Below are 15,101 nucleotides of genomic sequence, written 5' to 3'. Positions count from 1 at the left end.
GTTAGTTTGAGAAGGAAATTGATTGGATTATTTACAGTCAGTTAAATATATTTTATAAATTTCCACTCTCTCTCTCTCTCTCTCTCTCTCTCTCTCTCTCTCTCTCTCTCTCTCTCTCTCTCTCTCTCTCTCTCTCTCTCTCTCTCTCTCTCTCTCTCACACACACACAAACACACACACACACTTTCTCTCGCCGCTGCTCATGACTCTTATCCCAGTGCTCCTGTAAATAATAGAGGTTACCATCAATAAACTACCTCTACTACTACAGCCACCACCACATCATCATTACTACTAGAACTATACTACAACCAGAGCAACCTCCACATCGTTATCAAAACTATAGCAACCACCACCACCTTTACATCATCATCCTCCTCCTCTTCGTCATCGCTAACACTGCCACTACTGCAACCACACCCATCATATCATCATCATTACTACCACTACCACCAGGGGCGGTTGGTCACATTGTATTTAAGGCGGCACAAATCCGAAATACAGAATCAAATTTTATTGGTCTAGTTAATTTAACTTAATTTGACCTACTTTGTGTGTGTGTGTGTGTGTGTGTATGTGTGTGTGTGTGGAGGGGGATATTGCAATTGTTTGCATATGTGCGTGTATTTGTGTGTGCGTGTATGTGTGTGTGTGTTAGAATATTAACGAGACGTACTCACAAAAGAGCATCAATTATCTTGGACAAAACTTGTCTGTTAACTTTCACCTGTTCATTATAACGACTCACAGACGCAGCATGTCCTGTTTCCAACTGATTTCTTATATCTACAACGTTGAAAAGTTTTTATTTAACAGCATCTGTGACATGGCTATTTGATTCAGAATGTTTCTTCAGTGCCTGAGAGATGTGCGCAATATCACTGAATCCTCCTGTTGTCCGTTATAGCATACATCACCAAAAATCAAGCACTAAAAACAATGAAGCGTTTTACGGCTTTCACTGGCAGTAAGCCATTCAACATTTTAAAAATAATCATTATTAAATCGGCGCTGTCTCCTCGGTGTGTTAGAAACTAAGTTAAAATTCACTGGTTTGTGTGGACCTAAATCTTTCACCACGATTTTCTCTTGAGGGGATAGCTAAGTGTCGGAATCGATTTTCAATTAAAAAATCAACATGATTCATGATTGGTTACAAATTACAGAAATAACTTTTTAAAATTAAATGATTCAAGATAAAAACAGGTAGGTTTCATAAACAATGACAACAGCGATAATACATTTTCTCTGAATACTAACGGTATGACACCCAACTTTAGAATAATTCAATTTAAAAATCCACATTTAATTCCAAACGCAAAGCACTTGTTAACTTCACACACAATCAGCGACATCTTTATAATTATACTATTATTTGACAACGCACGGATCGTTGGGAGTGTGCGGGGATGAAGGACTCCGTGGGGTCAGGGATTTTTATTTATAGTACCATGGGGCTCTTCTCGGTGCATACTTTGTTTACTGTTCATTTTGATATTTAATATATATTTAAGCAAAACCAACGATGATAAAATATATATTTATTGTGATTCTCTTCATCCGTATATCTAAGTGAAGCAAAGCCTCTTCTTTCAGTGATAAAACTGATATGGTTTTAATTTATCCCAAGTAGGACCTCAGGGCGTGCATCGCTAGATTGGCCGTCTTGGCCTAATTATTTTAGCAGTGAAAGACAATAGTTAGTTGGGGAGGGAGGGTGGAGGGAGATTGGGGAGTGGTAACTAACTTTCTTCAAGGTACAACAGAGTATAGGATAAGGACAGGACGGCCAAACGAATACTGGCTCGTATAAACAAAAAAAATTTCCCCACCACACCACACCCTCCGCTCATTGTCACCCCGCGCAGGCAACGGGGGAAAGATGAAACGTGCCGATTTGACGCTACCTTCGCGGAGCGACGCACGAGTCATCAAATATTAAATTCAAAACAAAAAGCAGTATGTGCTAAATTTTTAATTTTATCAAAATTTTAAAATTGAAGTTTTTTGTTTGGTTGACATGCTAATCAACGGAAAATATAGGGCGGCACAAAACAACTTCGCTCTATTGACCGACCGCCAGTGACTACCACAGCTACCACATCGTTATCAAAACTACAGCAACCGCCACCATCATTACATCATCATTATCCTTATTATAGTCATCATCATACTAACACTACTACATCATCACCAGCATAGCACCACATCAACACCACTATCACTACACAACAACAGACACATCGTCAACTAAACGCATAGCAATAATTTTAAAAAATGAATTTTTAAAAAATAATAATAATAATAATAACAATGTAGTTTATTTATATTTTGCACCCAATCCTCTATACAATAAAGCTCTAGGCTAGTGGGCTACTGCTGCAAAAACAGAACGAACCCGCATTTGCAGTACTACTGCAAATACCTAACTGAAATGAATGAATATCTTCTGCGAATAATGAATACACGAACGCTATCTATTATTCGCTGTACTACAGCGAATAGAGGAAATCACCATTCGCAGTACTACTGCGAATAGAGGTGGCCAACTTTAAAATGTTTACCAGTAATGGTGTGTTTGTTCTCTTTGCCATGCAAAAAATAATCATGGCAAATAGCTTAGCAAATATTTTTGGGTTGTTTCAAATAGTGTAATAATAGAGAGCATTTATATTATTCACAGCATTGAAAACAGACTCACACTCACAGCTTTATAATATATATATCTTATATATTGAATGACACAAGCAGCCCATTAGTTTCTTATAAATTTTTCGGACAAAGACATTAATACCAAATACCAGGAGATCTCCAAATTTTTACTCCCGTCTTCAATAGGACTCAAAGGTGTTTGCATTACATGCAACAGTTATTTCACAATTACTCTCAGTGTTTGGCCATTAGAAATTGAGCTGAGAGAACCATTTTGGGTGTCCGAATTGGAACACCCCACCCCCACCACATTTTTTAATGATTAGCTCGAACACTAGACTTGTTAGTGACGTTAAGCCAATTGATTTTCTCATCGGATACAGAACCATACTTTAGGATTTTTCTTCTTTACAATATGCAAGAAACAGAGGGTCTGATATGAGTGAATATTTGGATGGTTTACAATATAACAATATCATACGAAAGTCAGGCGCGGAATTCATTTTCATGGCATGCAGTGAATTGCAATACTATTAATACTATTATTAACAGATGGCACTAAAACCAGGAACTCAGAGTGGATAGGTCAAATTAATATGTCATTTTAATTATGTATTTCTTGTATTTAAAAACTCTGGTTCCTTTGAAAGGTTATGCTGTACAAAACATACATGGAATCTGTTTGGTGTTAAAGAAGTTTATATTCAGTGATATTTCACATTATTATATTCTAAGCGCCCCCCAGTGAACATAATTCAAGAATAGCAGTAGCAATCATATATTGTACTCGATGGGTGACCATTGGAATTTCGTGACATGTGTTGTACAACCTTTATGAGTTATCTCGCTCACCAGTTTGTCTGGGATTATGTCTTTGTGAAAGGCATTTGTCCCCATCACTTTGAGTGAAAGTTTTAGGTAAAATACTTTTCCATTATCAATGTGTGTCGTTGGCCTTGATTTATGATACCAAGTCACTTGTCCCAATTTGGACACTGTGTGACACCCCGTTGTGCCAATTTAGATACCCCTTTGACAATTGAGACAAATGTACAACTTACTTTTCTTAGTTTGGGCTAAGGTGGATGTCAAACGAGCTTACCTTCCTCGATTGACTTGATGATATAATCAATTTAAATAAAGCCGGTTTCATTATGAATTTAAGCGTTAAAAAGAATGGAAAAGGATTAATAATTAAGCAAAAATATTGATTAGACGATTTCAAGAATCTATGATGTCATTATAAATATTTTTTTGTAAAAGTGTATATGGGGTGCTGTACAGTAGAACATGAAAGTAACGTACTCGGAAATAGCGAGAACTCGGAAATAGCGAGTAAAATCTAAATCCCCGTTTTTTTCCCTTATTTGAGTCAATAAAATTAGCATGAAAGTAGCGAGTATGAAAAAGAGGTCAACTCCGAAATAACGAGCATTTCCTGCCCCAGCCTAGGACTGCGAACGAAGTAAAGCAAAACAAGAGACAATGGCAATTTAAATATTTTTAGCCTAGCCTCTTTTCTTTTCTTATTTTTCGTTACGAGTAATATTACATAGTAGCCTAGTCTGTAGTAGTACATAATAGGCGAAACAAATTTGGGTGGGAGTTGGGTTTGTGTGCGTGTGTGTGTATTGGGGGTGGGGGTCAATTATTCACCTAATGTGGTGCCACGCGACGCGCGAGGTAAGCACATGTCAACATGCCTCACTTCGCAGCATCGGTCAGCGAGTAGCATCGTTAACGAACGACACGATCAGCGAGAGAGGGGAGTGTGGAACCATTATTTCAATGGGTCAGTGATTGAGTGATGCACTTGCTTACCTCATCAAACATGCCGAGTGCATACAAACACTCGCGCGCACATGCACACGCACACACACACACACTTCTATGTCCTTGTTTTTTTTCTAGTCATGATTTTACTTGAAAATAAAAACAAAAAACAACAAAAAACCAAGCATTCTGCCACTTCTGTGAAGAAATTGAAATAGGGGCGACGGCTTTTACTCGAATTACACACTGAGGGGAATAACCAGCAATATTATAACCTTTCCTGGCAACTCGGGAATAGCGAGAACTCGGAAATAGCGAGTAATCAGGAGTGGACCGTCGAACTCGCTATTTCCGAGTTCTACTGTACTATGTGAGGAGACTTCACTCCAATAATAATTTAAATTGATTGTTTACAAAGAAAACCAATATTTTATTCCAAAGAATCTTCAAACTAATTAGTTAAAACTTTTAGAATTAAAATTTTAAACAAATAAACGACAACGACAAAACAGAGCAAATCTAAAAAGCTATGTTTAAATTGCAACAACCCTGTGTCTGAATTGGAACAACTGGGTGTTCGAATTGTAACATCTGGGTGTCTGAATAGGAAGAACTGGATGTCTGAATTACAACAAGTGGTGATTTGGTGGCTAACGTTTTCAATATCTATTTTAGTAAATAAATCAAGAAAAGAGACTTAGATATACTTAGTTTTGGGTTCCAGATGATGTTTGACAGCACTAATTTTAAAAAGAAAAAGAGAAAAATATCCTTTTCATTTGTGCAAATTTAAATCGCAAATGTTGCCACTTTATATTGCTACATTGACTGAGATGCCTTGAATTCTTGAAAAAGCGATGGGAGAAACTCGTACCCAATCTTCTGAGTGAAGACACAATTTATATAATTAGATGAAATAGAAAAGGACTGAAATTGGCTTAACTTTATCATGCATTTATTTCTGGCTGTGTTAAATCAGAATCCAGCTGTATTTCATAATTCTTATGAAATTTAGGCGTTAAATTAGACAGTGAATAAGAATACGGTAGAAGACTAAATTGGAACACCCATCCCTAATTGATGAAAATTGATATTGATAATAAAAGTACTTGATTCTTGTGATGAAAAGTTGGGTGATGGCAGTAAAATAATAAGTTTGCCTCGATTCTCTCTCATGATTCAATATTTGTTTTTTTTATACGCATTTAAGATTACCAGATATTTGAAGAGAAAACAATTTCATCACAGAACATGTCACAACAAGACCATTTAGATCTTCTAGACAGTATTGTTGGATGGGATGCTGCAAAATGTCGTGAAAATGTGGACTCCATCTTACCTGAAATGCTTGTATCCTTTCTATTAAAAAGCAATTTGTTTTATAAATGTTTACATGATCTTGTCTTATAGTACTCAACACAATGGTTTTATTTTGATAGCACATTGTATTATCCACAGAAACCAGATTCTCTGAGGACTCAATTCTTAGTATTCTATTATTTTCTTTTTGTTTTGTTTTTTTTTTATATTCATTGAATATTGTCAATGGCTCTACATAGTAGCTTTTTTATTTTTTTTTATTTGAGAAGATGCTACAGTACAACAATTTATGTAGAATTTTTTTCTCTCAAGTGAATGAATGACTAGACTGACTTTTAATTATGAAGGGCCTCTGAGTAACAGGGATGGAGATCGCAATTTTGACATATGTGATTTTGGAGTTATTTTTTAATCCCCTCTCTAACTAAATTTCTAAAACCTTCACTTGCAAAACTAATATGATGAAATATCACAATATATTGAGTTCTCTTTGAATGACTTCATAATAATTAAGGCATTTGATGACAGAAGAGCTCCTATTTAAAGATAATAATAAAATGTAATTGTCATTTCAAGATCAACTTGAATGATTCAATTTTGATTTTATTACATCTTAACCAAATAAACAGATGAAGTTAAAAGATTCGACATTCATTGGAGAAGGAATAGGTGAGAGGAACATTTATAATTTATCAATGTGAATAGGCAAGAGGCTGGCAAAGGGTTTGTGCTTAGGCACAAATTGTCTGTTTTTGTTGTTATATTTCAAAAGAGGAAGATCATGCGTTGTTATTTACATCGAAAAATAAAAAATAAAATTCCCTTTATTCATCCCCAAGAGGAAATTTGTCTTTAGGGTCTATTCCAAGGGAAGAGTGGAATAACCCAGGCGTCAGCCGCAGAGCAGCGCCGCAAAGTGAGCTAGGGCGAAGTGACTTGCTCAAGGCCCTTGTAAGGGTAAGCATGACACAGTGCTTTGTTCACAGAAGGTACTGAGTTTGATTCCTAGCAGTGCGATTTGGCCTTGAACAAGTCACATCAGTCACATCACCCAAGCTCCCATTTCAGCCCTGTAACTCTGGAATAAACCTTAAAGTCAAATTTTCCTTTGGGGTTGAATATATATTTTTACACATTTTATTTTAAAGATTTTACTCATAATATATTTACCAGAGCTTTATTGTTTCTCTTCATCTTCAAGATGTTCTGCAAGTAATTTGTAAAAACCTCGTACCCGCTGTACCCTTGGAAGAAGTTGATGATCGAATATTCTCTCGTATATCCCTACCAGTAGGTTTTGATTTTCATTTCTTATCAATTTGGATGGGAGCATCACCCTTGAATCATATACCTATGATGTTCGCATGGGTGTACGATCCGATAGTGATGTCGTTTCTTCTTCTCTTTACTAGCCTATCCTGCTTCTTTGGTTTGTGATTGTATTTTTGACAGGGATATTTTTTTTTCGTAAATCTTCTGCCTGTTCTTGGTTATTTATAATTTAGCTTATGATATCTTTAGGTTATGATTTTGATTTACATTTGTACTATTTTTGTTAGATTGCTTGTTTTTTTGTTTCAGCGGTCTCTCATATAACCTCAATTGTGTTGGAAGAGACCTAAAGCAACAAACAAACAAATCTTATCAATTGTCATAATAATAGTAAGTAGGCAATAGTGACTTTGCCCAGGTTGATATTAATTGGAAATCTATCATAAATCTGTTTTTGGTGACAATTCAAGTCAATCTTTTAATATTTTTAATGTTTCATTTCATGCATTTGTCTGTAATATGGTAAATTTCTTCAGCCGTCAATTAATTCTATTTCTTGTCATTTTCTTTATTTTACACAATTTTATAAGTCAAAGAATGTGTTGCTGATGTAGTATTAAAATGGAATGCTGCTTAGTATTCAATACAAACCTTATCATACTCACTTATGGGGGAAAAGTAGCAGTAGTATGTTTTATCAATGTTATCATGATTTTTTAATAATCAAATGCAGTATTTGCCTAGTTATCTTTTTCTACCTTTTCTCTTATTTATTTGCATGCATCAGATTCGCAGTCTTGTGAAAGATGTCCTCAATAAAGTACATTTGAATGTTGAAGGACCCCTTAAAGACACTGTAGAGGAGCTCAAAGATGTCATTGTTGAATGTTTACAAGTCAGTATTTGTGTGTGCGAATGAGATAATGTGGTTGTGGCATTGTTAAGATTCATCTTAGCAACGCCACTACCACATTATCTCTTTCGTCTGTAGTGTTTCATTCATCCTGTTTTGTTGATAAAGGGGAAACCTGAAACATCCTTTTTATCTGTTTTCGTATATTAAATTGAAGCTTACATTCAATTTCACATTGTTATTTATTTCTTCAAGCATCGAACAGCAACATTTACAAACTTATGTCATGATGTTGTTGCATAATGTGATAAGAGAAAAAATTGGTCTACTCTTAATCAAGCCGTAAAAAAAAAATTATTATATTTTAGAATGCTTTTCAATGGACCAATGGCAGTTTTGGGTATGCAGCCTTGTGCATACTCAAAGAAGAAACACATTTTAACTAATTGTTTTTTTTTGGGACATTGACTTAGCACAAAAATTCAGAATCAGCTTAAATGCTGTGTCCTTCTTTATGCACACCCTGCCTGATTCTAGGAGACTGCTTATAAACAGCGACTACTTTATTCTTCTTCTTGTTCTTCAGTTTTTCTTCTTCTTCTTCCTCTTCTTCTTCTTCTTCTTCTTCTTCTTCTTCTTCTTCTTCTTCTTCTTCTTCTTCTTCTTCTTCTTCTTCTCTTATTATTATTATTATATTATTATTATTATATTATTATTATTATTATTATATTATCATTATTATTATTAGTAGTAGTAGTATTATTATTATATTATTTATTATTAATTATTATATTATTTATTATTATTATTATTATTATTATTATTAAAATTATTGATATTATAAGCTGTTGTTGTTGTCATTTCAATTTTTAAATATATAATCACAATAATTTCTTTTAATCAACAAAAGCTGAATAATTTCTCATCCTCTAGTGGCTTGCTTGTATATTAGAGTCTGTAGAGACGTGTCTACAGCAAGTGCAACTGGCCTCTATTATCCCTTTTTCCTGTATTCACTCATTGCCAGCATGTGCCATTGGTGTTCTTACTCAGATGTACCAACATTGTAAGGTAAGACTTTAAATAGATTACCCCACAAATCATTTTATATCACACAATACAAGCTAGAGTTTTAAAAAACACTTTATTCAAAGGCCTTATCATAACCAACTGGCTCTGCTTGGTGTAAGGGAATGAATTGAAATCATTGATATACTGCATAGTTTAATTTGAAACAGAAGATTATCATTTTATCTATTTATTTTCGACTTTGATTGACACACGTATGGTGATTAAGTAGGCCTTCAAAGTCATAATGCCCATAGAGCCAGAGTTTTTCCCGGTATCTATAGCGTGAAATGGGCAATAGAAGTTGCTTGCTACCCTTTAGATAGGACACTCATCTATAGCAAAGTACTTTCCACCAAATCTAAGAGACCCAGCTACCCAATGACTTCAAGGTGGACAGGGGTTCCGAAAAAAATCTTGTCTGCACCCAGGATCGATCTCGATCACCTTGCTCTACCAACTGGAACCCCCCCCCCCCCCTCCAATTGAACCTATTATTTCCTTTTATTTATCCATACCTTAAAAAGGATTCAGCACATTAGAATCAATAAATAATTTTGCATTTATAGCACAATATCCACTAAACATGCTCAAAGTTCTTTACAAGGGGCCCCTAGCCAGCAGAAACACATGTAAGACAAGACCCGATATTATAATTTTTTTTCCAACATAGACAATGCTAACAACACCCAGGTTCTCATTTTACACCTGAGTATGGTGAGAGAATTTTAGTAGAGAGCCTTTTCCAAGGATTCCAGATGAGCTGCTCAGAGTGGGACTCGAACACTGGACCTTCCAGTCCATTGGGGAGTGTCATACCACAAGACCATGTAGCTGCACATACATAAATATACATATGGGTAAAATAATGTCAAACTTTGAGCCATCATATCAATTTCAGTTATCATTTCCTTATGATCTGATATTGAAATAAGCTCAACACAATAATTTTTCTGTAATGGTTGTGTTTATAGTTAATTATAATAATTTTCTTTCATGATTGTTACAGGAGAGCTCCAATCTGTATGGAAATTTGCTAGATGACTTAGGAGAGCCTCTCTCTGCCATCTTTAAAAAGGCACACTCTTTACAAGTGGTATAACTTGCTTTGTCTTGTTTAAATATTATGAATTGAGCTAAAACTATTGTAACAACTAACTTATAACACTTTAGTATTCCCAGACCTGCCAACATTCGGGATATTATAAGGAAATTCCCTATATTTGTTCTCATTCCCAATTTCCCTAAATATCAGCTATTTTCCCTGATTTTGATTGTAATTTATTATTCCAGAAAGAAAAAAAATCATCATTATTATCATCATCAACTACATCAAAATTATCACCATCGTTACCATCACTATCATTACCAACAATATCACCACTTTCACTACCATCGTCATCATCATTGCAGCCACCACGATCACAACAATCATCATCATCAGCACTACCACCATCAACATCACCATTAGCACCATCACCGTTATCATCATTGCCACCACCACCACCATTATCATCAGCACTGCCATCACATCTTCATTTTGTCTCAGATTTGCCAAAGAATTTTCCTGAATTTCATCTCTGAATCTGAAAATTTAGTCCTTATAAATATCACAGACCTCCCGCGGGAAATTTGTATTTACAAGATTTACATTCTTGATTTATCTAATTTTCCAAATCTTTTGCTTTTTATTCTTCTAATTTGACTATTCAAGAAAAAAAGTATTTTTATCATTATCATCATCTTCATCATCATCATCATCATCATCCACCATACAAAATCCCTGATTTGCTAATAATTTTCCCTAACTTTGTTTTTGATAAGTTTTGTGCCTGATATTTAAAAAAAGAAACTGATATAGCCTATAATTTTTCTTTTTGGTCAAATCATTCACAGTACACAACTCAAGGCAGCTGGTTATTTACTTTAACTAAAATTTTAATTTTTACTTCATATTTAAGAGAACCTCATCATGATAAATGGTATTATGTCGGGATGATTTAGGTGCTGGAAATTGAATTTATTCCCTCTAATATGATATTAGTCATTCAGAGCCATTAAGCCCATGCAGTCAGAGCTCATCCTGTTTTCTATAGTGTGAAACGGATAATAGCCATTGCTTGCTACCTTTTGGATAGGATGCCAGTCTTTCCATCAGATCCAACAGACCCAGCTACAATCACTGTTGGGGGTCAGAAAAAAAATCTCAGCTCCACTCAGGGTCGATCTTGGTTCCTTTGCTCATGAAGCAAGTGCTCTAACAATTGAGCTGTGGGATCCCCCCCATTAATATGAAGCTTGTGGTGTTAATTTTTCTTCGATATGTTGGAGAATGAATACAATTTCTGCAATGCATAAAAACTTGAAGGTCCTATTTCTCATCATTTATTTCCAAAAAGGACCTGCTTCCTTTTTCATTCCTATTGGTAGAAATACAAATTTGTTTTCATTTTTGACAAAGAGATTGTGACGTTTTGTCCAAGACATAGATGAAGAGATTCACTTCTTCTATCATTTACCTCTGTTCTCCCCTTTATCTAAGCCCATTGTTAGTGGGGCAGGGAGGCACTTACTGTGTCTTCTATCCGCTTGTCTTCCAACTCACTCTCTGTCTTTGTCTTGGAATGAGATAACTTTGTTTTGTCCTGGCCCTGGCCGGATACTCTAACTGAGAGGGAAACAGTCAAATGTATAGTTAGTTTTGGGAGATGATATTTTTTACCTTGTAAAACGCTCTCTGTTATGCATTGAATTATGTTTTCTTTATAATATATACGATTTGTAAAACATTTGAGTGTATTCCTCTTAGTTGGGACCTGTGCTTGTGTCTGGATGAGACTTTTAGTGATCTCAAACTAAGTACTTTGATAGTGTGCTCTTGGAATCTACACCTGTTTCCTGTTTGAACCAATTCCCCTTTGTCTTACCTTTTCTTGGGTGCTTTAATTGTAATTCTAGAACTTTTTACTATCCCATTTTCTTCCTTTTTACTGGCGCTGATATGACCTTAATGTGTTGCAAGTGCCGTAAAACCCTTAAAAACATAAAACAAAAACATAAGCACATTGTGTTACTTTTCCTTTTGCTTAAAGGACGCATGTATGTTGTAAGCACCATTAAACAAAACCAAAAAACAACAGAGCAAACTATATTTTCATTGTTGAAATTTATGTTTAATTGTTGGGCTCATTCTTCCTTAAAGCCTATCATTACCCACTAAATCATAGTTAATGCTTTGTTTTTTTAATTTTGTAAAATACATTTTCATCCTTATTCCAAATCTAGAGCTTGCTATCGTTGTTAGATAAAACATCTGTACCAAATTCAGGTTTGGAGGAACATGTCAAAGTCTTGTGCAAAGGTTTGTGAAGAGTGTTCGCGTTTATGGTTTTCTGTTGTTGTTTTTAAATGGGTTTGCAAGCATTATTATTATTATTATTATTATTATTATTATTATTATTATTATTATTATTATTATTATTATTATATTCTTTTTTTTTTTTTTATTTCTTTTTTTTTTTTTTCTAATCTGTAACTGTTGGTTTAATGCTTTTTATACCTGGATAAACTATAGATCTTATGGCTCACAGGACCTTATAGTTACTAAAAATGATAATAAAATCAGGTATTGCTCCTTTATTTGCTATCTATCTATTTACATGAGCACTGTTATAAAGTGATATAATCACACTTTGTGTCATACAGTTGTCGTTGATGACAATTTTAAGTCGTTGTTTTCAGGTTAACCCATTTTCACTGTGTTTTATAACTGATATTGACAAAGCCATGAGATGTGTTGCGTTTTTCATGATTTTTGTTGGTTTGTTTGTTCTAGCTAGTGTATATTCTTGCTAGGTTTGTTAAAATTTACAAACGAAACGTTTTTTAGAATACAAATTAATGTTTTATATAATGCTGGAGGTATTTTGAAAATTGAAAACAGAATTAATAGAAAAATACTTGATTTGAAATTACTTTTATTATCTTTTCATACTTTATAACTTTTTTAAATATGGGTTTGTTTCAGATTTTTAATTTCAGTCATATAACAAGAAGTTAGATTTTGATGTATGTGAACAATATTCGAATTAAATATATTGACATGAATCTCATCCTTTATAAAAGCAGTTATGTTTGTTTATCTGAAAATTTATGATTGAGTCCAATTGAATCCAATTTGTCTTGTCATGTATTTTATTCTCAAAGTATGCAATGGCCTGTTTGAGGTGTGCAAAGTGGTTACATCTCTGGACATCAAACTGGTCGTTGGTCTCTGGAAAAGTATATCTAGGTAAAATCGTTTATCGGGGTTATTTTTTAATTATGTAGGATTATGTTAATGACAAGACAGACCCTTTATTAAAACAGGAAATCAGTAAATGCTGATTTTAGGATGGTCCAAAAAAAAAAAAAAATCAGCTCAATTATCTTGCTGTGGATAATCTTTTTTCTTTTTTGTTTTTTTTTTTAAAAAAAAAAAGGATAATCTTTTTTCTTGTATTTTTCATTCGTTTTATTTGGAAATGTACCTTGTTGATTTTGCCATAGCAAAAATATCTAAGAGACATAATGATTCAATTTTGATTTTGACCCAACAGCATATTTTTTGCATTGTCTTAGTTTGGCATCTTATACCCAATTTTCCTGTGCCACTACTCAAGTCTGTTTCTATTCTACATTTTTTCTCATTCAAAATCAAGATCCTATGAGTTTGATAAAGGATGCAGAAATGTGTTACAGTTTTACAGATTAAGTTGAAATCAAAATCTTATGAAAGAACTCAGAAACCTATTCTTATTTTATTATCATTGTCAGGCAGACCAAATGGAAACGTCATTCGTTCACTAGCCTCTGTGATAAAAAATAATCTCGAAAAATTGCACCAAGTAATTCTGGTTATAATTATTTGATGCTATCCATTCTCGCTGAGATTTTAAGCTTGTGGGACTTTTTGATAATTTCAAATTAGAATCAAAGATAGATGTCTTTGATCAACTTTTCTATTCTCTTTATTTGGACTAGTCTTATAATTCCTTTTTTTTTTTAATCGAATATTGATCTTAATTCTCATATATATATTTTTTTTTGTCTAAATGACTTAGTGCGCCACAGAACTCTTAAAAACAGCAAAGACTTTACTCATGGATAGTTGAGCACTATATAAATAAAATATTATTATTAAAGACACACACGTCTGCTTATTTCTTTTTAAACTAGAGAATTTTTTTTTTTTTTGTTTTTTGTTTTTTGGTTGATATTTATAGTAGATGAGTAATTAAATATTGTTTCCAATCCATATAGATTATGCAGTCAAAATCAAAGTCTACTGAGAGATCGTCTAGATGTTTCCCCTTTGATATGCTACCTCTGTGACGAGTTGACCAGTGGATACTCCTACCTGTTTCAGCTTTGTCCCTCAGCCAATGGTGAATCGCTTGTGAGTGATTGTCATTTTAATAATAATAATATATACTTTATTCATCAAAAAAAAAAATGGAAATTCATTTACAGACGTGGCATTCATAAAAATGTATAAACACAAAGTTGAGAATCGATGGCGACGATGTATACATATATATTTTTTTTTTTTTTTTGTCAACGCCCAAGTGCCGCAGTTATACAGAAGTACCGGTTTTACGAGAGCACGGTACAGTTTCAGTTTGGTTTTTCTCTTTATTTTGTCACCTCTAATCCATACATTGGTGAGTTTACTGAGTGCGGCGTTTGATAGCTGTTTTCTTCTTTGTTCATCCTCGGTGTCTCCAATTAGTGAGCCGACTTTCTTTGTTCTTTTCCATTCCTCTTTGTTCCTCGATATTGTTGTAAATTCGGTTTTATTGGCATTGACTTGGAGGTTATATTTCATGAGGGTATTTTGTATGATGTCTATATTTGCTGGTCGACATCATCTGCATAGGCGATTTCTCTAGGGATTGCATTCTCAATATGAGTCGTTGGTTTTGGAATGACTTTTCGAACTTCTTTCAGAACATCTGGATGCCTTCCATCGCACACAGCTAAGAAGGGTACTGGACATCAAATACCCAAAAAAGGTCTCAAATGAATCACTCTATAAGATCACAAAAGAAAGACCAATCTCCCTTGACATTTTACAACAACGATGGCAACTTTTTGGTCACATACTACACAGGGACAAAAACAT

The 15,101-nt window shown here is 34.1% G+C and overlaps 2 protein-coding genes across 3 annotated transcripts in view; both read left to right on the top strand.

Moving 5' to 3' along the window:
* Positions 1–15,101, top strand: part of LOC144980094 (uncharacterized) — a 344,852-nt gene that overhangs the window by 263,909 nt on the left and 65,842 nt on the right. The window lies entirely within an intron of this gene.
* The window catches only part of LOC144980086 (FIGNL1-interacting regulator of recombination and mitosis-like), a 32,868-nt gene that overhangs the window by 744 nt on the left and 17,023 nt on the right, over positions 1–15,101 (top strand). The window contains exons 2-10 of the mRNA XM_078927579.1: positions 5,636–5,775; positions 6,375–6,414; positions 6,947–7,035; positions 7,805–7,912; positions 8,804–8,941; positions 9,948–10,034; positions 12,224–12,299; positions 13,145–13,229; positions 14,240–14,375. Coding sequence (XP_078783705.1) covers positions 5,677–5,775; positions 6,375–6,414; positions 6,947–7,035; positions 7,805–7,912; positions 8,804–8,941; positions 9,948–10,034; positions 12,224–12,299; positions 13,145–13,229; positions 14,240–14,375 — 858 coding nt within the window. The 5' untranslated portion in view covers positions 5,636–5,676. The remainder of the gene's footprint in view (positions 1–5,635; positions 5,776–6,374; positions 6,415–6,946; positions 7,036–7,804; positions 7,913–8,803; positions 8,942–9,947; positions 10,035–12,223; positions 12,300–13,144; positions 13,230–14,239; positions 14,376–15,101) is intronic.

This window comes from Berghia stephanieae, chromosome 9 (genome assembly GCF_034508935.2).
Source record: "Berghia stephanieae isolate SIO BIC M18660-M18661 chromosome 9, UCSD_Bste_1.3, whole genome shotgun sequence".
Taxonomy (NCBI): Eukaryota; Metazoa; Mollusca; class Gastropoda; order Nudibranchia; family Aeolidiidae; genus Berghia; species Berghia stephanieae.
The sequence above is the reverse complement of the archived record's forward strand: the minus strand, read 5'-3'. Positions and strand labels throughout refer to the sequence as shown.